We start from the raw sequence: 23,815 nt of genomic DNA on the forward strand, positions 1-23,815 counted from the left end.
TAGTTTATAAATTGATAAATGTAAAGATATGGGAATTACACTTCAATATTGAAGTATAAGGGTTTCAATTTCCCCATATCCTAATCAACACTTATTGCCCATCTTTTTTACAACCTTCCTACTAGATGTGAAGTGGTGTGTCTCATTATGAGTTAATTTTGTAATTCCCTGATAGCTAATGATATTGAGCCTCTTTTCATATTTTTTTCTTTGGAGAAATGTCTAACATCTATTTTCACATTTGTTGATTACATATTTAGAGTCAAATCTAAAAATCCATTGCCAAATCCAAGGTCATGAAAAGTTCTCCCAGTGTTTTCTTCCAAAAGTTTTGTAGCTTTAAAAGCAATTGCTTTATAAGATCAGATTTTACTCTGCCTTTTTGTTTGAAATGTCCCAAGACTTCCCAACAATCCTCTTGGGTATCAACATAATTACCATCAATTGCAAGACTTTTTGCCTTGACCATAGGTTAACACTAAAAATGAAACCAAGTAAATAGTGATTTGGGAATCAAAGCATAAAATATAAAATTATGAAGCAATAAGAGTGATTGAGGGCTGGGGATGTGGCTCAAGCGGTAGCACGCTCGCCTGGCATGCGGGCGGCCTGGGTTCGATCCTCAGCACCACATACAAACAAAGATGTTGTGTCCGCCAAAAACTAAAAAAATAAATAAATATTAAAAATTCTCTCTCTCTCTCTCTCTCTCTCTCTCTCTCTCAAAAAAAAACAAGAGTGATTGAAACTTTTAGTGGAAAACTAACATGTAAGAAGTCAAGAACAAACTTTTTGAATTCCAGCATAAAGGAAACATATAGGAGAGAGATCCAATCCCCAAATCAAGTCATTTTACTTTTGATCTGTGAGAGTGCTCTATTCTATTTCCAGTTTTGCCTACCTTTAACCCTGACCTAATGTGAATTTTCCTGAGCTTCTCTGAACACAGGAAGGAGCAGCAATAGATCTCATCTTGTTTTCCTCTGCTCCCTTATTTTACTAAAAACAAACTATATTCCAAGTATAATATGCCCAATTTTTTAAGCTACAAAATTCTCAGTTGATATAATCTGATTCTTCTCTAGCAGAACACTGTTTCCTATCTAGAATCACAATGACTGGCTTTTCAGCAATCCTAGGACTTGAGCCCAACTACCAATTTATTATATCCAATTTCATATGCAAAGCAAACCTAGTTATTGGCATGAATATACAATGTGACCTCTTGCTTCTTTTTGTATTTTCTTTCATTTTCTACACCCAAAACACATACACAATCTTTCATAAATATATAACTGAAATAACATTAATGTTTTTGTGGATGTGTATGATCCTTTGTTCTTTATTCTTTTCCTTTTTCTTTGATGATATTGTGCAAACATAGCCTAGAAGCACCTACAACAATTCCTCCATGGTCTTTTAACATTTATACCTATGTGCATCAAAATTAAATTATCCAAGTTTCATCAATACTAACACATATGACCTATCTGGGTGCAAAATTGTGTACTCATTTTTTTCTTGGTGTTAGGGATCAAACCCAGTACATGCAAAGCACTCATTCTATCACTAAGGTATACCCACAGCCTTGTGCTCCTTTTTGAAATGCTTTCTCAGGAACCAGCACATCATGTTCTCACTCTATCTATTTCCCTCTGATAGAGATGCTAACTAACCCCCTAGAAGTGAAAGGACACTTGCTGCATTAGGTCACAGAACTTTATATAGAGAGAAAAACCAAAGGTGATTTACAGATGCCTAAGGACAACTTACATTTCTATAGCAACTGAGCATTGGAGGGGAATAAAATATGTTCATGCACAGCTAACACTTTAAGGTATTTTTAGTCTTCTTTTGATAAAAGAAGTAAGCAAGTAGAATAACTATTAAGTAGAACAGTAAGTAGAATAACTATAATCACGCTACACAGATTTGCGATAATGTTTATTTTACATTATTACATTCTGATAAAAATTGTAAGATTACCTATATGAGAAGGAATCACTAAAGCAAAATATATGTTCACAAAACCAAGAAACACACAAAAAAATTATCTCTAAATATGTGAGCTGGTTATAGGTAGTATAAACTCCAGTTGCTGCCCACTTCCTCTAATCATCCTCATCTCTGAAATACTCCCTAGCAAGCCTGACTTCTAGAAAATGTTAGTAGTAAATAAAATAAGTGAAACACAGAAAACAGTCCCAAGGGGGATATGCTTGTACCTGGAGAGGCCTCTAACCTAAAGGAGAATGGAAGCAGAATATTACTCTACAGACTGCATTCCCAGGAACAAGGCAAGCAGGCTTCCAAGCTCCTCTTTTTTGAGGAACAATCTATTTGAGCATCATAGTGGGAAACCTTGATCATTTTATTTTTCTTATCAGCTCCATACCTCTATGTACTACTTCATCAGAAATTGATTATTTGTGGACCTCTGTTAACTGTTTTATTATTACTCCTAAAATACTGATGAACTTTATATTAGAGAAGAACACAACTTTGTGTTGAAGACTACATATCACAGCTCTATATCCTTATATTTGTCATGGCTGTGCATTACATGCTGACCAACAGCTGCTGTCATTTCATCAAGTTGGCTCCCTTCCAATTGTTGTGGAATTTATAATGGGATTGAGTAGTTCAACAACTTGTATTAAAACTATACTTTTCTGGTGCTGGGGTTGTGGCTCAGTGGTACAGCGCTCGCCTAGCATGTGTGAGGCACTGGGTTCGATACTCAGCACCACATAAAAAAATAAATAAACAAAATAAAGGTATTTTGTCCATCTATAACTAAAAAAATTAATTCTTTAAAAAAAATATACTTTTCTGAGTTACTCATCAACTCATCAGCCATTCCTTTTCTCATGCACTAGCATATATGATATTAATACGACAAAGTTCTTCATGGCTCAATTGAATATTGTAGTCACTAGATTAAAGTACTTATTTCCTATACCTTTTTTCTTCAGCATCTTCTTCATCAGTTTCACAAAGGGCAAATCCAAAGTCTTCAACAGCATCTCTGTGATTCTTCTATAGACTGAGATTTTTAATGCTTCTGCCTTGTTTTCTCTTGGATTGCTCACTTCAGAAAAAGCCATATGCCTTATAGTGAGAACTCTCAATCACAACTATGGAAAGGGGCATGCAGCAAGAAAGAAAGGCCTCCTGCCACACTGAACCCTTCTGCCAAAAATCATGTGAGTGAACTATCTGGGATTTGAATCTTGCAAACCTAGCCAAGCCTTCAATGAACAAAGCCAATCTCTTGAACACAACTCTGTAAGCAATTCTGAGCAACCTAGCCAAGTTGCTATCAAACTCCTGATCCACAGAAACTGGAAAATCATAAATGTTCACTGTTTGAAGTTGTCAAGTTTTAAAGTATGTTAAATAGTTAGTAGAAATAAATGGTTAAGGCACATATAAGAGATATTCAATTAATTAACAGAAATTTAAATTAAAATAATACTATTTTAGATCAGTATCCCTAGATATTCTATTCCTAGAGGGGTATATCAACTAAATTCTCTTATGAGACCATAAGAGGAAATTTACATTGATTGTGATACAAGGAGTAGGAGCAAAATGAGTGTCTGTCAATATACGACTGAGTAGGTTAAGTGTAATACAGTAGTGGAAACAACAAATTAGCTATGGACGTAGCAACAGGGATTGACTTTAGAGGGACAATGCTAAGGTTTCAAAACTAAGAAAAAAATGAGATATAAAACAGAACAGCACTTATGTATATTAAAATTATAAAGCACAGACTTTTGAGTAAAGTGCAGTACAGTAGGGCAGGTAAATGCTCCTGAAGCAACAAATAGAAAAAAATATATTAATTATAAAAATTGTATTTTGTGGCTATCAGGAAGCTATGGAAGAAATAAGAGTGAGATAAAGGGAAATTTCTGAGAGGACAGAACCATGCTGAGGCAAAATGACAATCTCCAGGAACTTTTAACCTACAGGAATCTTCTGCATCTGACCACCAACTTGTCATGGGCCTTGGTCCAAGCACAGAGCATCTGTTGGGGATAAATGAGCCATCAAAGCTTTCAAAGGTTATTAAAGGAGTGGTGTGACATTTGGAAACTTGAGGGACTTCAAACACATGGCCAGTTTTACCCATAGGACATTTGCTGAATGCTGGAGTTGTATGGACTGAGGACTAGAACAAAAGCTTCTAAAAATGCTAAGTGAAATCTCCTATACCTATACCCTGTGGTGCTTAGGAAACAAAGATATTTTTTGAGGGACTTGCATTAATATCAGTGATATATACTTTCTGACCTAGTCTCCCCTTCAAAACATTTGACATATTTTGAAGCTACCTGAGGTAGAAAAATAAAGAGCTAAATGGAAATCCTCCAGAGAAGATAATAAAACTTCTAAGTCTTTTGAAAGTTAAGAGACAACAGTTTAACTAACTCAATAAAACATCTGGAAAGATCAAGTTTAGAAATGATAAAAACTAATATAGACTGAATCTTACTAGAACTCCAATACAAGTCTAATCATGTTCAGTTCCTGATTGAATTGTGATCAGTTCTCATTCCTGATGCCTAACAGAAGGAAGGAGAACCACCTTTGGTGAAAGATAGCATTATCTAAAAACCAAAGAACCATATGTTTCATACACAATATTTGGCATATAACACATAATTACTCCATGTATAAAGAGTTAAGAGTATATGATTATATTAGTCAACCTTCTGTTACTGTAAGAAATACCTGAAATAATTTATGAAGAGAAAAGTTTGCCTTGGCTCACAGTTTTAGAGGTTTCAGACCATAATCAATTGACACCCCCCTGCCCCACTACTGTGGGCCTGTGGCAACACATCATGGTGGGAGTGTGTAGCAAAGAAAATTGCCTACCTCGTGGCTGGAAAGCAAAAGAGAGAGAGAAAGAGGAAAAGTCTAGGGTCCCACAATCTCCTTGAAGGGACACACCCCAAATGACTTAAGACCTCTCACTAAGTACCACCTCTTAGCTTCTGCTACTTCCTAATAGTAGCAGGCTGAGGACTAAGACTTTAACACATGGGTCTTGGGAAACTTCCCAGATCCAGACTACAATAATGACCAATAATGAAGACATGAAGTAAACAGTAAAAGCAAATAGAATTTTCCAGATTTGGAGTCTATGATAGAGATTTTTAAATAACTCTGATTAGTAAAATCAAGAAAATAAAAGGTGGGTGAATTTGAAGTATGGATATTTTCACCAGAAAACTGGGATCTCCACAAAAAAATCAAATGAAATTTTCTTGAATGATAATAATGTACTAACCTTAATGGAGTACAGATTACACAGGTGTATACATTTTTCAAACTCCATGCATGCATACTTAAACTTTGTGCATTTTACTATATATAAATTTTACCTCTAACAACATAGACTGTAAGAATGCAGAAATATAGTTAATTGCATACACGCAGAAATATTTAGGGAGAAGAGCATTTACGTCTACAAGTGTAACTCCCCATCGTGTACAACCACAAGAACAGTATCCTAAATTACACTCCATGTATGTATAATATGTGAAATATACTCTACTGTAATGTTTATCTAAGCAGAACAAATAAAATTTTTTTTAAAAAAGAATGGTTTGATGAGTAGATGAAGGGGTGGACAAACGAATAACAAAGGAAGCCAAGTACAATGCTAATGATAGAACTACAAATTACAGGTGTTCACTGTAAATTTTCAACTTTGTTGTTTATTTAAATCACAAACTAAAATATTGATATAAGGGGATATTATTAATGATGGTATTTCAATAAATTTGACATTTGCATTTAAAAGTAGACAACTTCTTCAAAAAAAATCTCACTTACATAACATAGTGGCTTAAAATAGTACCCAAATTATTTGATACTTCTTCAAAATATAGAGCACATTTACTTTCCCTTGCAAGTGGGCCAGAAATAATGATTTCCTCCTAGTGAAAAAGAAAAAAACAGAAGTAGCAATTGCAATTTCAGAGATCAGGTCACAAGAGGCATTATGGCTAGCTGGTGTGTGTGTGTGTGTTTGTCTCTCTCTCTTTGACAGATTACCTGCACTGGAAAAATCAGTTGCCATGGCACCCTATGAAGAGACTCTAAGCCAATAACCACTGATTGAGTTTCAAAATACATACTGCAGCCCAGTCAAGCCTACAATAAACATCCTAACTCCATAGTGAAATGTTATAAACTTTCTTCCTAAGGAACAAGTCAAGATATCCACTGTCACATTTACATTCAGTATTGTATTGGAGATCCTAATCAATGCAATAAGGCAAGAAAAATAAAGACATAAAGATTAGAAAGAGAAAAACTGATTTTTAATAGATGATATAATTATATAGATAGAAAATCCAAATGAATATACATTAGAATCAATAAATAAATGTAACAGGTTTGTCAAAAACAAAATCATTATATAAAAGTCAGTTTTATCTCCATATACTATAGACAATTAGAAAATCAAATAGTTTTAAAGATTCAGTTAGCAAAAATATCAATAAATATTAAATATCTAGCAATATAAATTCAACAGAAGATGTGTAGAAATCCACTGAAAACTAAAAATTTCAATGAACAAAAATTTAAGAACTCAGCAAAGGGAGGGATATGTTACATTCATGGATTCGAAAGCTTTGAGGTGTAAGGATCTCAATTTTACCAAATTAAGCTATAGATTTAAAAGTTCTAATAAAAAATTCTGGCAGGTTTTCCCTCCGAAATCGATGAGTTCATATAGAAATGCAAAATGTCAAGAATATCCACAGCAATCTTGAAAAAAACAAAACTGAGAGATTTATATTGCAGACCTTTTATAAAGCTACAGTAGTTAAAGCTATGTAGTAATAGTAGCACCAAAAGACAAACTGTTAACTAGAAGATAGTATTCTGATTTACGGCAATAATAAAAGTACATTACCACAAGCAACGGATCATCTTTTCAATAAATTGAGCTGAGTCACACACGGAAAATTCTGTGCCTTCACCTCCATCTCATTCGTTAAAAAAAACAATTCTAGATGAATTCAGGCCTAAGTAAGAAATATAAAACAAAATATTTTAAAAGAAACTTATTGAATATTGGAATAAAGATTTCTTAAGTAGAATACTTAAAGCACTATTCATAAATAAAAACAAATAATACACTAACTTCTAGAAACACAATAAACACCATGAAGAGGATGAAAGGTAACCAATGCAGAGGGACAAAAGGTAACCAATGAGAGGGAGCCTCATAGCCACAATATTAAAAGGATTCCCACAAATCAATAAGCAAAAGAAAAACAGATAAAAGACTTGAACATATACTTAATAAAAGATGATATCCATATATAGGATATGGAGATATAGAGATGTAGACATATATATCGTTTTTTAGCATGTTTAAAAGTTTATAAAAATGACTCTACTAGAAATACCCTGCAACTTTCTTTTTTTGTTGTTTTGCTCAATATATTTTTTAGAATTATCCATGTTACCATACCTCTAGTCTAATCATTTCCATTAATCTGTTTAATTCCATTGTCTGGCCATACCATACACATTTTAATATGGTATGTAAAAATATCATTTATTTTTAGGGCTGGGGTTGTAGCTCAGTGTTATAGCTTGCCTCATATGTGTGATGCAGTGGATTCAATTCTTAGCACCACATTTAAATAAATGAATAAAATAAAGGTCCATCAACAACTAAAAAATATATAAAGTATATATTGTTTATTTTTAAATAAATAAGATTGAAAAATAAAAGATGTTCAAAAGTCCAAATAGCCAATTTCATTAGTCATCAGAGAAATTCAAATTAAAGCCACAATACACTGCTTATACACACTTTTTGTTATAGTTTAGATCTGGAATGCCCCCCAAAGGCTCATGTACAGAAGGCTTGGTCCCCACTCCAGCAATGTTTAGAGGTGGGGCTTTTGGAAATAAATGTCTCACAAGGACTCTAATCTTATAAATGGATTATTCCATTAATGAGTTCATAATTTAATGGACTATTAGGAGGTGGTGAAAATTATAGATGATGATTATCAAGTTGGAGAATGTAGGTCACTGGGAGCATATTCGGAAGAGTATATGTTATACTAGCTTCCTCTCTTCTCCTTCCCCCTCGTTCTGCCCCCTCTCCCCTACCTCCCTTTCTATCCCTCCTCCCTTCTGTCATCCAAAGCAATGGAGCCACCTGATTATGAATCTCTGAAAGCATAAGTCAAAATAAATATTTCCTCCCTTAAGCTGCTTTTCTCAGGTATTTGGTCAGAGCAATGAAAGTTGACTAACACACCTTCTAAAATGACTAAAAAAAAATTTTTTTGAGAGAGAGAGAGAGAATTTTTTAATATTTATTTTTTAGTTTTCCGCGGACACAACATCTTTGTTTGTATGTGGTGCTGAGGATCAAACCCGGGCCACACGCATGCCAGGTGAGCGCACTACTGCTTGAGCCACATCCCCAGCTCAAAAAAATGACTAAAAAAATTTTTTAATTAAAAAAAGTAATGCCAAGGATGTGGAGTAACTGGAACCCTCATAAACTGTTGGTGAAAGTGTACAATGATGTAACCACTTGGAAAACTATAAACATATGCATTGTGTTATGATCCAGCAATCCTCCTCAGTATGTACCCTACATAAAGACATACATGTATTCACCATAAAACACCTGAGAATGTTCACAAAGCAATATTATTTTATAATATCGAGAATCCAGAAACCCAAATATCCATCAATTGGTGAATATATAAACAAACTGTTGTATATACAATAAAAACGAATGCATTTCTGATACATACAGTGGCACAGATGTATCTCAAAAATAATTTAGACAGAAAATTCAAACACAAAAAATACATGTATATAAATCCTTGCATATAAAGTTCAAAAACAGGCAACAAAATGGATGATTCTCATAAATACAATGTATATAGCAAAACAAGCCAGGCACCAAAGAGTATACATAGATAATTCTATTTTAAAAAGGCAAAAATCTATGCTATTTAAAGTTAAGATAATGATTACCTTTTGGGAAATGGTAATTATTAGGAAGGTGCACAGAGGGGGTTTCTGGGATGCTAATAATATTCTGTTTCTTGATCAGATGAAAATAGATTGAACTTCACATTTATTATATGTGCATTTTAATGATTCTATATTACACTTCAAAAATACATAAGTATTTTTAAAAAGCAAAAAAATATACATGCATATAAACTAACAATAAGCATTAGACAAAAACACATAATTAAAAGATATAGAAATGAGAATGTAGAGAGGGTAATGGAGAACAGAAATAAAGGATTTCTTCTGCTATTCCCATACCTGGATCATTTCATTTAGTACACATGCAGCAACTCTGAATCAGAGTTGGCCTCTATCCTGTGGAATGGGAAGAGAGGCAGGCCCAGCCTACTCATTTGTGGGACCAGGAAAAAAATTCAAATAGAGACCCATATACCATATATCTAAAACATGAGAAGTTTTAAACCAAGCTGTTGAGTAAAGTATGTTCCACCTGCCTGCCTGCCTACCTACCTACATACATACATACATACTCAAACACACACACACACACACACACACACACACACAAACACACACATACCATAATGATCAGGAATGCCAGGTTCAAATTTAGAATCTTCACACTCTTCCAGATCCCTGGCCCAATCCTCTTCTCTTCTCATCCTGGCTAAGTCTCACTTTGCAGAAAACCTCACAAGTGCACATATGGACACCTCAGTACTTCTAAATTCCATCCAAACTTCTGTATTCATCCAATCCTTAGGCCTGAGGGTGTACACCAGCAGTACAATCTTCCCTTGAAAAGGCTGCATGAGAGGAAAAGGTTCACACAGGTGCTGAAACTAGGCTGAAGCCATATGGGCATGAATTACAGAGTCAACTGCACTAGAAGAGAGGTTTAGATATAGGTTCTGCATAAGCTCATGAACTCCTTGCCTCATAGGAAGGACATAGCCAAAGGCCCAAGCTGAAGAGCAATAGTAGAGACAAGAGTGCCCTATTCTCCCACCCAAACTCACCAAATTGAGCAGTTGACATTTGCTATATTACTCTGCTTTCCATCACTGTGACAAAATACCTAAGATAAGCATCTTAATAAGGGGAAAAGTTTATTTCAGTTCATGGTTTCTGAGGTTTTAGTCCATTGTCATTTGCCCCTGCTGCTTTTTGCCTGTGGCAGCACAGTTCATCATGACAGGAGTGTAGGGAAGAAATTGCTCACCTCATGGCAGCCAGGAAGCAAAAGGGAGAAACAGGAAGTGGCTGGGGTCCCAATATTCCCTTCAAGGACATACTCCAGTGACCTAACCTCCTTCCACTAGGCTTTATTTCTAAAAAGGTTCCACTACCTCTCAGTAGCACCACAGGCTAATGAACAAACCTTTAACACATGGGCCTTTGAGGGTCACCTATCCAAACCACAGCACTTGCCCTATACTTTACAATCTATTGTGAACCTTCACATATAATGATCTTAATCAGTTCCCCCACAATCTTGTAAGATTCTAACATACTTCCACTTGCGAAATGAGAAAACTGAGACAAAGTGACTTGCCCAAAATTAAGATTAAATTAAAAAGTGAGCACTGCTAGTCTCCACAGAAAGACTTTTCCTTCCAATCTTCAAAGGTCATACTCTTTCTATTATTCATCACTGCCATGTATCCCCCAATTGTCTAGAGAACTTACAGGGCTAAAATGGAATTGGAAATTTTAAATACATGGTTGAAATGTTTTGGAAGAAGCCCAGAGTAGGGAAGGAAATTTAACACCAAACACAGAGCAGCTTCTAGGAAAGAGCCTGGGCCCTGAGCAAAATTCATCACTGGGACAAAGACTGCTTTATAGAGGTAGAAATCATAACTGAGTCCTGGGGGCTCCATTCCCACCCAAACCACAAAATTATGGCCTTTAACACATTTAAGCAATCCCCACCCAAATTCCACACCAATTACATGGGGGCCCAGCTCCATAGCTCTCCTCTCTTCACCACCCCGCTGAAAATACTTTATTAATGAAAGGGCAGCATAAAGCCACTAGGCTTGATCTACTCAGAGACAATCCAAAGACAGCAGCCTGGCACCAACCACAAGTGATACCCGACCCTCCTCCAGCAAGGACCTACTGAGGCTACGCCCCCCTCTAATTACCAGGGTGCCTGGCTCAGGGCTTAGACAGTTATTTAGAGAAACATCGCCTGCTCCAAGCACAGATATCCACGAGGCTGGGGCTGCAGCACTGTCTGCTCAAAGCCAGCTGCCTAAAGCTGTTACCTCCTCATTCTACTAACCTGGGACACCTTGGCCACTTGAACACCTTATCTCATAGCATCATGTCTCTGGCACACACAGCTGCAGAGTATATGCTCTCTGATGCCTTGCTGCCTGACCGAAAGGGCTCCCGCCTGAAAGGACTGCGCCTGGAACTGCCCATGGACCAGATGATCAAGTTTGTTGCTGTGGGCTTCCCCTTATTGCTGATGTCTCTGGCTTTTGCCCAAGAGTTCTCCTCTGGTAAGTTGTTTCCAAGAGCCAGTGAGAGACCCCACTTCAATGTATTCTTTGCATGAGCTCTGAAGATAAATGGCTCCCACATTGACTAGGTTTCATGACTTTGGGCTGGGCCAGATTACCTAAAGGACAGACCATGCATGAGTTTAGGACACCAGCAAAGCAGAGGCACCAAAAATTTTAAAAATCACCTCTGACATTTTACAATAAGAAATAATTAGTCATGATTTCAGTATTCTTATGTTTTGTATCACTTTCATAATTAATATTTTACTTTAGTTTGCATATAGATAATAGAGGTTGGGGCCTTATAATCTTTTCAGCACCTAATCAGCCATGTTGTTGACAAGTGTCTTATTTCCTCTGAGCCTTCTCCACACATCCACCTCCAATGTTATTGATTTGAGAATATATATTAAGGGCCGGACACAGCCACATTCAGAGGTGCTAAAAAAACCTACTGCTTTCTCCAAAAACCCCAGTCACACACAGAGAAACTAACATACACATGTTTATGGTGTTTTAGGTACTGAATTTACCCACAAATCCACTACCTCTATTAAAAAGCATATGGATTTCCTGAGAACTGGGACTTCTGGCTTTCTTTTTTGGCCATTCCATTTGCTTATTACATTTCCCAGTGAAGTGTGCCTACATCCAGAAGAAGGGGAAAGGTATTGGCTCCCAGCTCTGCCTCTTTCTAGAGAATGATGGAAAAACAAAAAATAAGAGACTCTCCCCCAAGCCTACTTTCCTTCTAGTACCAATTGCCTGTCCTTTCTCTTTGGGTTCAGAAGTTCAGGTAATTAATCCTCTATGTTTTACAATCTAAACGATGTCAGCTTTTTCAGGAAGGAGATACCACCATCACACTGCAAGTCTGGTGAGAAACTGCAGGTGTGTAGGGATACCCCATCCCCTGGGAATCCGGCGGGGCAGGGGGGGGGGTGATTTGAGAGAAAAGAATAATCAGACCAGGCTGAGACAGTACACTGACAGGCAAAAGCCAAACAATAGGGAGCTATCCTGTCATGCCCTGTCCTCCCAAGACACAGCAGTGCCAACCCCAGAAAACTAGAGCATGGGAAGATAGTGTCGGCCACACACATAAATTCAGAGTTGTGAAGGTGACCTCTACAAAACCCTTAGACAGTGGCCCCTTCAAATTCGCATTCCCATTTCCAACTCAATGCTGCCTCAAAGTTGTATTCTTATTCCAGGGTCTCCAATCAGCTGCTTTTCTCCAAGTAACTTCAGTGTCCGGCAGGCTGCATATGTGGACAGTTCCTGTTGGGACTCCCTGGTTCACCATGAACAGGATGAGGCTGGCCGGTACAAGATAAAATCTCTCTGGCCCCACAAGGTAAAGCAGACAGAGACTGTCATTCCTGGCTTCAGAGCAGGGTGGCAGGAGAGAGAGGTGTTATCATTATATTCCTTCTCACCTCCTTCCCCCATCTTGCCCCAGTGGCTGACTTTCATGTTCACGCATTCTTCAAATTCTGCTGATCTTCAGCTGCCCACTTTTATCTGACTGGATGCCTTGTACCAGTGGGTGAAGCTTGTCGACAAGCAGCCTTTAGCTGAAGGTGATCCCTTGGGTCTATTCCATTGAGGGAGAAAAAAAAAAACTCAAATATCTTTTATCCTTTTCTTGGGCTGATCACTACTCTCTGAGACGAGTCATTCAGTTCTTAAACTGTGGGGATGGGCAGGGCGCAATTGGTTTTAAGCCTGGTTGTCAGCACTCTGGGAACTCACTACTCAGTATTCATTCAGCTGATCCCCCATTCTCAGTACGGTTCCTCTGCCCTCAGTAAGCTCAAATACAGAGTTTAATCTCGTTTAATCTCTACACAGTAAACTTCTATCCTGTCAGGAAGGGCCAGGTTGGTTGCCGGAATGCATAACATTACAGAAAAGAACTTCTGGTCTATTTCTCAACACAGATTTTTCAATTTTCTGCTGTTAGCCCTCCTACATGCTCATTGCTCAAGTTCTTCCATATCTCCAATTCCTTTCTGGCTCTGAGGTACAAATAGCTCTCTTGTCCCTGCTTCAACTCCCCACTCTCCCCACATGCTGGTGTCTTCTGATTTCTAGCTTTCCAATATTCTGTTTCTCATCTCCTCTCCTGTTTTGTTTTTGTTTGCTTATTTGTTTGTTTGTTTCCTCTCCTGGTACTAAGGACTTGCACCTAGGGGAGTTCTACCATTCACGTCTCTGGTCCATTTTATTTTTTATTTTGAGACAGGATTTTGCTAACTTGCCCAGGCTGGCCTCAAACTTGTGATCCTCCCACCTCAACCTCCTGAGTCATTGGGATTACAGCCATGTGTCCAGCCTCTCCTATTCTCTTTGTCCTTTAAAATCTTGTCTTTCTTTTTAATATTTTATTGTCATGCTAGTGGGTTTGTTTTATTTATTTATTTATTTATTTATTTATTTATTTATTTATTGTACTAGGGATTGAACCTGGAGGTACTTTATCACTGACTGACATCCCCAATCCTTTTTATGTTTTATTTTAAGACAGGGTCTCACTAAATTGCTGAGGCTGGCCTTGAACTTGCGATCCTCTTGCCTCAGCCTCTAGAGCCACTGTGATTATAGGCGTGTGCTTCCATTTCCAGCTGTTAATGGGTTTTATGAGGGAACAATGGTAACATGTCTGTTCAGTTCACCATGTTTCGTCAGAAGTCATTCAAGGGTAGTGATTTCTTAGTGATGATCACTAACAAGGCCTCCAAATACCATACTTCTAGGATAGAAGGATAGAGACAATGGAGAGAGACCAGAAGGCCTCTGCCACTGGCAGTTCAAGCAGAAATTAGATGGTAACAAGTTCAAGATGTCACAGAGGGGATTTACAAGTCAAGAAAAAATCAGATACCTGATCATCAAAGTCAATGGGAAATTCTCTAAACCCAGATCCTCCAACTCCACCTCAAACCTATAGAAACACTCCACAAAGGTAAAGAGCTTAGTTTCAAGGAAAGTTATTTCTTGGACAGGAGTGAAAAGATTCTTTCTCTTGTATCCTCATATTCCTAACCTTCCTTCCTTAGTTCAGAAAGCAAGGGCACGCACACACACACAGATGCAATCAAATCCATACCCTCCTTTTTTCTCTCCAAACTCTCTTCTAAAAGGAAAAAACATCCCTAGATTAGGAGAAGGTATTGGTCAAGTAGTCATTAAGGGAATATGCTCCCAAATCACCCAGCCCAGCTATAAATCCTGTCACCCCTCCTGGGTGTGTAACCCTGTACAAGCACTTAATCTTCTCATACTTCAGTTCCTTTATCTGTTAAAAAAAAAAAAAAAAGATACTAATCATACCTACCTGATAGCATCTTTGTGAAAAGCAAATAAAATAATGAATGCTAAGTGCCTACCAAAAACATGACCTTAGAAACCTTTACAAGTAGAGAATTTTCTGTGAGCAAAATAGTAGGCCCAACCCAGTTTCGGGTTTAAGTATGATGAAGAAATCTAAGGAAAAGTTCTTATTATAGTTTGTTAATGCTGCTATAATAAAGTACCACAAACTTTGGCTTACAGGACAGAAATGTACTGTCTCATAGTTTTAGTAGTCAAAAGTCTAAAATCAAGGTGTCAGTAGGATTGGATCCTCTGAGGGTTGTGAAGAATGGATCTTCAAGGCCCTTCTCTTTGGCTTATAGATTCATCACCTTGGGTGTTCTCCCTGTGTGCACCTCTTCACATGATGTATGTGTGTACGTAAAAAACATCAGTCATAATGGATGAGGAGCCTACCCTATTCCAGTTTAATCTTATTTTAAATTATCTAATTATATCTGCAACAACCATACTTCCAAATATGATTTCATGCGGAGGTTCTAAGGATTGAGATGCCCACATATTGGGGAGGGAGACATAAATACAATTCAACCCATCTCAGTCCCCTATCCCATGTAGCTAATAGTATAGTTAAAGAGACAAGGCTTATGCATTTCTGAAAGTCAGTTCACAGATCTATATACATGAAAGAACCCCAAAAGAATTCCAAGATGGTTTCTGATGGTGTAATTTGGCATTACCAAAAATTGCAAAGATTCGAAAATACCAGTGTACATTACAGAAGTCAGGGAAGGCTACAGGGAAGAAATGACATGGCTATGGCCATTGTTGACATGGCCTAGGATGACATGGCACTGTTGGCTGTAACCTCAGGCCATCTACTCACCCCAACACATTTGCGAGGGAACAAGAAGGGAGATAGAGATACACATACACACACATATCCCATGCCCTCTCATTCTCGCTCTTTCTCTTCCCCTGGAGCCCTAGATAGACCACAGATCAGAAAAACTATATGAATGTGGGGAACAGGAAGATCTGCCGTCCCTTTCCTACTGGACCTCATTATATTCTTTCATATTGATAGAGAGCCTTAGGTGGCCCACTTTCCATGCTGTCTTCCCCTTCTGAAATAGGAACTGGGGAGAAAAAAGCCCTCACTTAGTACGGTCACTCAAGGCTCAACACCCTGAGCCACCTGCTCAGCCAACTTTTGTCCTACAGGCCCTCCCCTACTCCCTTCTGGCCCTGGCCATGGCCATGTACCTGCCAGTACTGCTGTGGCAGTATGCAGCTGTTCCAGCCCTCAGCTCAGATCTGCTGTTCATCATCAGCGAACTAGACAAATCCTATAATCGTTCCATCCGCCTGGTGCAGCACATGTTGAAGATCCGGCAGAAGAGCTCTGACCCGCTTGTCTTCTGGGATGAACTGGAAAAGTGAGTTGTTTTTTCAGTCTTTTCTTGAAGAATGCAGTTAAGCATAAAATGGTACCCATGCACCATAATCTTTAAAATGTCCTCTATGTTATCTTTCTTAAGGGAGCAAAGTTACCATCATCTCATGAACTGTCATTCCTGTAAAGAGAGAAGAGAAAGGCCTGCTACCTGCAGTTTACAGATGAACACTCTGAGCCACAAAGGGATTAATCTCTCTAAAATACCCACTTCTATACACTATTCCTCTTCTCAGAAACCTTAAATAGCTCCTCCCAGATCTACCAAAACTACCCAAAATCTCCTAAATATTTGCTTCAACATATCCAACTACTTTTTCAAGCATCTAACTAACTATACATTGAGTATTTCCCAAACCCAAAAATCCAATATCCATAATGGTCAAAATCGAAAAGTTTTTGAGTATTTTTAGTAAAATCTATGCAAATATTCTCAAACCTGAAAAACTTCAAAATCTGAAACACTTCTGGTCCCAAGCATTTTAAATAAGAGATACTCAACCAGATGACAGAAACCTTTCACTCTACCTAAGCAGTCTCCCTCTTTTCCACTGGAAAAAAAATCATTTATTTAGTGCATTATTCATACATCTGAGTATCAGAGACTATACTGGGTGCTTTGGATACATGGGGGGGGGCAACAAAGCTATCATTATTCATGTGGAGCTTATATTTACTAGAGGGAAAACAGACAAAAAGTAGAACACACCAGTAAAATACATTAGGGGATGATAACTAGTATGAAGAAAAAGTAAAACAGGGGAAGGGGTTCTGGAAAGCTGAACAATTAACAGTAGCTTTAAATAGAGTGACCATAATTGAGCCATGATTTGAAATCATATTGTTTCACATTTATGCACACACTATATACTCTCTAAAAAGTTCCCCTCTATCTTTTGAAGCCCAGCTTTAAGCCAATATTCTCTTGTAAAGTTTTCTGCACATTCCAACCTGCACTGTTACTCCATCTCCTAACTTTTGTAATGACTATGGTTTGTATCAATCAATTTAGCAACATATCAAGTGTTAATTTCATTGAATATTTGCATGTTTTGTCTACTCCTTCCCTCACAACAAGACTCTAAGCTTCTTTGGAACAGAGACTGGTTTACCTACCTGAACACAATTCTCAGCAAATACTTGTCAGCACACTCGTTTGTATAAAATAAATGAACTGGTCCAAAAACCATACAGAGAGTACACAGCCAAGATCTAGAACACATTTAGACTCCCAATCCAGTGCTAATTTTATTAGCCTATTGCTTCCAAAGGGTCCTATTTCTGCTTACAGCTTTAGTGTATGACTTGCTGGGCAAAAATCCAAAGTGATCGTTCATTATTCATCAATCATCCCCCAGGTTTATCACATTGTACTCAGTACTTGGAGAAATGAGTTATACTTACATCTTTTGGGAGAAGAATCATGGTTATGCTTGGGGAAAGCAGATCTTCAATTAACCAAGAATTCCATAATGAATGCACATATTTGTTAGTTTCCCACATGACTCTTGGGATATGGTTCTACATATGGTGCTTCCTAACTTTCCTCCTTTCTTTCCCTGTGCAGGGCCCGAAAAGAACGATACTTTGAATTCCCCCTACTAGAGCGGTACCTGGCATGTAAGCAGCGCTCGCATTCACTAGTGGCCACCTACCTCCTGAGGAACTCCCTTTTGCTCCTCTTTACCTCAGCCACATACCTGTACCTTGGCCACTTTCATCTGGATGTCTTCTTCCAAGAAGAATTCAGCTGCTCCATCAAGGCAGGGTTACTACATGATGAAACCCATGTTCCTGACCTGATTACATGCAGGCTGACCTCCCTATCCATTTTTCAGATTGTCAGCCTCTCCAGTGCAGCAATATACACCTTATTGGTTCCTGTGATAATACACAACTTCACACGGCTGTGTCAGTGGGACAAACGACTCCTATCTGTATATGAGATGCTCCCAGCTTTTGATCTCCTCAGCAGAAAGATGCTGGGATGCCCAATCAATGACCTCAATGTAATTCTTCTTTTCCTCCGAGCCAACATCTCTGAGCTCATCTCTTTTAGCTGGTTGAGTGTCTTATGTGTGTTGAAGGACACAACCATCCAGAAGCATAACATTGACACAGTGGTCGATTTCATGACGTTACTGGCTGGCTTAGAACCCTCAAAACCCAAACATCTCACCCAACAGATGTGTGATGAACATCCATAGATAGTTTATAAAGAAACCACGCAATGAGAAATTCTGTGGAAAGCAAAAGTCTTTCACCATCTTTAAAAGTCACATACAGCAATACACACACAAAAAAAATATCTACTTTAGCATTGCCAAGCTTGGATTCACCTGACTTACATAACCTTTATCTGTTAAGAAGATAAAATCAATATACAGAAACAAATGTGAAAGCTGGAATTGAAGAGTCAAAGAACTAAAAAATTAGATTCTAAAGGCTATTTATAAAGACTAGTTCTCCTTACTATATTCACTCCATAGACCTTCTAGGATGCATACGTGGACTTCCCCCAAGAGAGAAAGTAGAGCAATCTGGTAAGAGATTAATAAAGATGTGAAACTCTTTGGTGTGGCCTAAAATCCTAGGAATCTGCCCAGACTGCTTTGGGGAATTCATCAGCCTTACCAGGCCCTTTGTGGTCTGTAAAATAATCCAAGAGACAATGATGGCTTCAATCTATAATCTGGTCTTAGAGTTTAAGACAAGAGAGGCAGGACCATGCATAGCCATAAGAAAAGTCTTGAAATGTCTAGATACACTTTTCATCATCGAAATCAAGGACTCGTTTCACCAAGGACTGGGATTATGGGCTACTATACCTTCACATACAGCCACTAAATAGCAACCATTTAGAACTACACAGGATAAACAGTAAAGTACTATTGAGCCCCTCCTCTCCTTCTCTTATTCATCAATCCATCCTTATACCTAACTCCAAATTCTATGTCTGGATTTAATGGATCCTTGATCCAGTTCCATGGTATTCAGCCCACAATACAATGATGTCTCACATTTTATATTTCTTTTTAAAGCTGCATATTATCACTTCTTCAGAAAAATCATTGCATGGACCCTCCTTTCTTCATATAAGTAAAAAAGCTATGTTGCTTCTAACTTAAATTACCTTTAAAAAGCAAACACTGATGATGTACAGACATTCATTAATGACTTTCTATTGTCATTAAGAAATCCACCTCTTCAGTTGCTACACAAAGCCTTTCATGATCTAAAACCTGCCCACTACTTCAGTCTCTCCTCTTGCTTCCCATACAGCTTTCACTTGTATCAGCCACTTGCAGTTCCTAGGCTTTTCCTGATGCTCAGTTTTTTAATATATTGTCTCCACTGCCTGGGAGACCTTCCTCTGTTCTTCACTAAGCCAACCACTACTTCTCCTTCAGAGTGTACCTGGACACATTTCCTTCAAAAAACCTTCCTGTTTAATCCCTTCTTTCCTTACTGGGTGCTGCCATATCAAACAAAACCTACCTCTGAAATAAATTTACTACATTGTATTAATATCGCCAATTCACTTGCCTTAAGTTTGCTAAAGGTTGGGTCATAAAATAAAAATTCTTCTACACAAATTAGTAAAAGAATGCTCAGTAGCACCACATTCTTTGCAGCATGCAAATCCAGCCTTTGAATGGAAAAAATCCTGTGCACAAAGATGCAATTCACAGCAATTAACCAAACAGTCAAAGAACAGCAAAATACTTATGGAAAATAGAATACAGACACACTGTAATATTGACTAGCCACTTAAAATTATGCTTACAGGGCTAAGGATGTAGCTCAGTGCTAAAGCACTTACCTATATGTGCAAGGCCCTAGGTTCAATCCCCAGCACTGGGAAAAAAATAAATTATATTTATGAAGAAGTCATAACACTGTAAAATAATGATAATCACAGTAAATGAGCAAAAAGAAAACCTAGCATTTAGTATGGTCTAACCTACATAAAAATTCATGAAAAAAATTAACACGTTAGGAGTAGTTTTCCATAAGTTGCAGCATTATAAATTTAGTTTGTGTATGTTTGTATTTGTTGTTTTGCAGTGCTGCGAATCAAAATTTTAACTTGAATTATGTGATCAAGCCTCCAGAATGATTTTTTTTTTCCTTTGAAGAGCTGGGGATCAACTCCAGGGCCCCTGAATGCTAGGCAAGAGAACTAATATTGAGCTACATTCCCAGTCCCATAAATTTTGTTTTTAATCCTCCTTGTTTTTAATTTTTAAATTTCTACATTTCTACTTTAAATTTCTAAAATTTGCAAGAAGTGTTTTAGAATTGTAAAAAAATAAAGTTGTAATGAAGAAGATACAATAAACATTTTTAAACTAATTCCATTGAAGTCCATTGGTCAGAGAAGCCTGCAAACTAAGAAAACGATGGCACTTCCCTTCCCACTGGATAAGTAAGATACCTGTAGAAGATGAATGATACAAATAAAGTCAGATCTGAAAGCCTACAGGGACAAACACAGCAGGACAGCAAATAAACTACAGAGTTAGCAAATATGAATTTTTAAAAGAAAAAAAAAAGTCTTTTTCTTTTACTGAGGTTATTTTCAGGTTCCAAGGTAAAATTCCTGTATATATTATTAAAAGGCATAATTTGGGTATTTTGTGAGCTGGAAATGGTCCTGGAAGTTGCCAAAACTGAATGTACATGGCCTTGTTAGGTACTTTTGAGCTGTCTTGTTAACACCCAGTCAAGTCCAACAAGGGCAACTTACAACATGGATGAAAAAGCTCCCGAAGAAGAGCCAGAACGAGAAGTACCGGCTGAAGTACCTGCGGCTGCGAAAAGCGGCCAAGGCCACGGTGTTTGTGAGTCTGACGGTCATTCAGCCCGCCTCCGCCTCGAAACTTTGCTTCCTAGTGAAATCTTTCCCCAGGCTGATTCCCCTCCCAGAGTGACAATGTTAGCTTTTCAGTATACGTTACTACTTGTTACTCCTTGGATAAAATACATAATTTTCCTCATCCTGTTTTCTCGTCTGTAAATGAAAGCTAGTTACCCTACTGGAGATTAAATGAAAAATTGCTTGGTACTCAGAAGGTCTACCAATAAATTTTATTTAATCATTATCGTTATTACTGCAGAACTCTCAGAAATGCCTGAGAATTAGGCACTGTTGAACCCTGAAGCTCAGGGACGATTTGCCCAAGGGCACTGTGTCAGAGCCTTCACTCCAGCTTAAATCAATTCCGCTTTATAAATTCCACTACACAGCATATTTCCCAGGTACCCCCACTGTCCCATAACTGATCCCTTAACTAAACAGGCACATGAACCTTTCAATAATTTCTGTCTTGTAAGCCACTTTGAGTCTCCTAGGTGTTTCTTAACTCCCACTCATACATCATGCCTTCTGCTCCTGCCTTTCTTTATCGTCGGGGTATAAAGTTTATTAAATGAATAAACTGGTTTGTCTGATATAACTTTGTGTTACAACATTCTGATTTGCCTTTATGCCTGGAAATAGGGGTGGAGTCCTCGAATGTTCCCTCACATCTGAATCAATAGTTTATCCCTTCATTCTACCAAAAGCTTAAACAACTCTTAGCATTCTTGGAAGCATAAGAGTTTGTAAATTAGAATACTCCTTCCAAAAATATTCATTCAGCATTTTCTCTGTGCATTGGATAAAAATAAGAAAATTAAAGTTAAGAGAACTTGACATCTGATTGTTTCTTTTATCCCCCATATGCCAAAGTCATGAAGGAGGTTGTGTGAAGAAAAAGGATACTGCTTTGAACTTTCAAACTTGGAGGTTCCATCTGTGGGACATCTGGAATGGAACATTTCCTTCACAATTGGTGCTTAAGAGATTGAGTCATTGGAAAGATGGCACTGGAATATATACAAATAAATTATAAAGTTTAGGAATTTTAAACACTAGATTTGACTTCATTCCAGTTTGTCACTTTAGGGTATAATTATGGGATGCTTTGAGTTAGATTTTCTTTGTCTCTCAAAAACCAAAGCTCCCAGACATAGTTCTCATAATTATGTAATAGTATGAATTTATTTAGTATGCCATTTTCTCTGCTAATAGTTATTCTAATTAACGTGGCCATCTATCTTGGTTTACCAGGGACAGTCCTACTTTACCATATTGTTCTTGTATTATTAATAGTGGCCCCTTTTCACTCAAAGGTGTCTCAGTGTGGGTAATATATAATTACCCTACCTATAATAGAACCTGACTTTCCGTAGAGATTTATTTATAGCTTGTCTGGAACATAGAGTAGCTCTTCTTATCCAGCAACAACAGTCCTTTGTTTGAAATATGGATACTGTTCCCAGAACAATGATTTAACCTCTTATTTATTTTATTTTATTGTGTTTAAAATTTTTTTTAAAGGAAAATGCTGCTATTTGTGATGAAATTGCTCGTCTTGAGGAAAAATTTCTTAAAGCAAAAGAAGAAAGAAGGTGAGCTGACTTCATTTTGTGTTCAGAATCACATTTTTTGTGATTAACATAGAGTAATTGCTCTTGGGAATTTTCTCCTGTTGGATTTTTATGTACTGCACAACCCCTTGACTGCTTGATCAAGTATAGAGAAAAAAAATCTGTGGAACTGGTTCCCAAACCTTGAAGTCATGTTGGACCATGATGATGAGACAACTCCTCTACTCATCTTTCTGAGTCTTCTTGCCATCTANCATTCTTCATCCTTCTTAGTGCTAAAATGTAATGCAGCTCACTTTCCCCATCTGTTACCTCTTCATATTTGGGAAGAATAGATCATTTTCAGAGTTCCAGGCTTCACTGTCAGATGAGGTTATAGATCACTAGAAAATTGTATGGAAGGAGGTTAGAGGCAACCTACCTCTAATATGAGCAAAAGGTGCTAGAATCCTGAGCCTGCCTGATGCACGTGGGTAATATTGTATCGCTCCTGTCATCTGACACTGATAGGTGAAAGTAGAAGAGTTCAAGTAACCTTGGTCATGCAGCAATTCTCTTCAGAAAGTAGCACAGAGATCCACTGTTGTAACAGTGTATCCTGTTTATAACAAATCTGTAAGTGCAATGCAAATCTTAATCAAAATTCTAATTGAATTTTTAGTAAAAATTGATAAGCTGAGTAGTCTTCCACCAAAAGATAAAACACTAAAACATTTTCTAAAAATAAAATGTGAGATTTTTAGTTTTTAAGATCACTAACCTCAATCGGACATTATTTTTAGGTTATTGTGAACTAAATCTAGCTTTAATTTTTTCTGCCCAACCAACATTGACTTCAGGCCAGGTGCAGTGGCACACATCTGCAATCCCAGCAGCTCAGGGTGAGGCAGAAGGATTGCGAATTAAAAGCCAACCTCAGCAAAAGTGAGGCACTAAGTAACTCAGTGAGACCCTGTCTCTAAATAAAATACAAAATAGGGCTGGGAATGTGTCTCAGTGGTCGAGTCCCCCTGAGTTCAATCCCCCCTACCTCCCCCCCCCA

At 37.7% G+C, this 23,815-nt stretch overlaps 2 protein-coding genes and 1 long non-coding RNA gene across 7 annotated transcripts in view; 2 read left to right on the forward strand and 1 right to left on the reverse strand.

Annotated features, from left to right (window-relative positions):
• Positions 1-1,927: 1,927 nt before the first annotated feature.
• On the reverse strand, positions 1,928-18,359 carry LOC125614035. 5 transcript variants are annotated; one of them, XR_007344673.1, is made up of 4 exons: positions 16,149-18,359; positions 9,629-13,161; positions 6,944-7,055; positions 1,928-5,957 (listed from the first exon to the last, which is right to left on the reverse strand). It is a non-coding gene; the product is annotated as an uncharacterized LOC125614035 (long non-coding RNA). The 5 variants fall into 5 exon arrangements; XR_007344675.1 differs by lacking the exon at positions 9,629-13,161; XR_007344674.1 differs by having other exon boundaries at positions 1,928-7,055; positions 9,629-9,854.
• Positions 11,381-18,585, forward strand: Panx3 (pannexin 3). The gene is made up of 4 exons (XM_015498983.2): positions 11,381-11,561; positions 12,779-12,921; positions 16,107-16,321; positions 17,906-18,585. The coding sequence occupies exons 1-4, from the start codon at positions 11,381-11,383 to the stop codon at positions 18,543-18,545; spliced, it is 1,179 nt and encodes a 392-aa protein (XP_015354469.1). The 3' UTR covers positions 18,546-18,585.
• Positions 18,586-21,072: 2,487 nt separating this feature from the next.
• Tbrg1 (transforming growth factor beta regulator 1) overlaps positions 21,073-23,815 on the forward strand; it is a 9,917-nt gene continuing 7,174 nt past the window's right edge. Inside the window, exons 1-2 of the mRNA XM_048796132.1 lie at positions 21,073-21,182; positions 22,724-22,794. Of these exons, the coding sequence (XP_048652089.1) occupies positions 21,096-21,182; positions 22,724-22,794 (158 nt within the window). The 5' untranslated portion in view covers positions 21,073-21,095. The remainder of the gene's footprint in view (positions 21,183-22,723; positions 22,795-23,815) is intronic.

Source organism: Marmota marmota, unplaced genomic scaffold (assembly GCF_001458135.2).
Source record: "Marmota marmota marmota unplaced genomic scaffold, marMar, whole genome shotgun sequence".
Taxonomy (NCBI): domain Eukaryota; kingdom Metazoa; phylum Chordata; class Mammalia; order Rodentia; family Sciuridae; genus Marmota; species Marmota marmota.

What these genes read in the sequence shown, in the direction of transcription:
- Panx3 (XM_015498983.2), top strand. Translation starts at nt 11,381, where the DNA reads ATGTCTCTGGCACACACAGCTGCAGAGTATATGCTCTCTGATGCCTTG. An exon ending in AATCTCTCTGGCCCCACAAG is followed by an intron (nt 12,922 to 16,106) that starts GTAAAGCAGACA and finishes TTTGTCCTACAG; the next exon opens with GCCCTCCCCTACTCCCTTCT. An exon ending in TTCTGGGATGAACTGGAAAA is followed by an intron (nt 16,322 to 17,905) that starts GTGAGTTGTTTT and finishes TTCCCTGTGCAG; the next exon opens with GGCCCGAAAAGAACGATACT.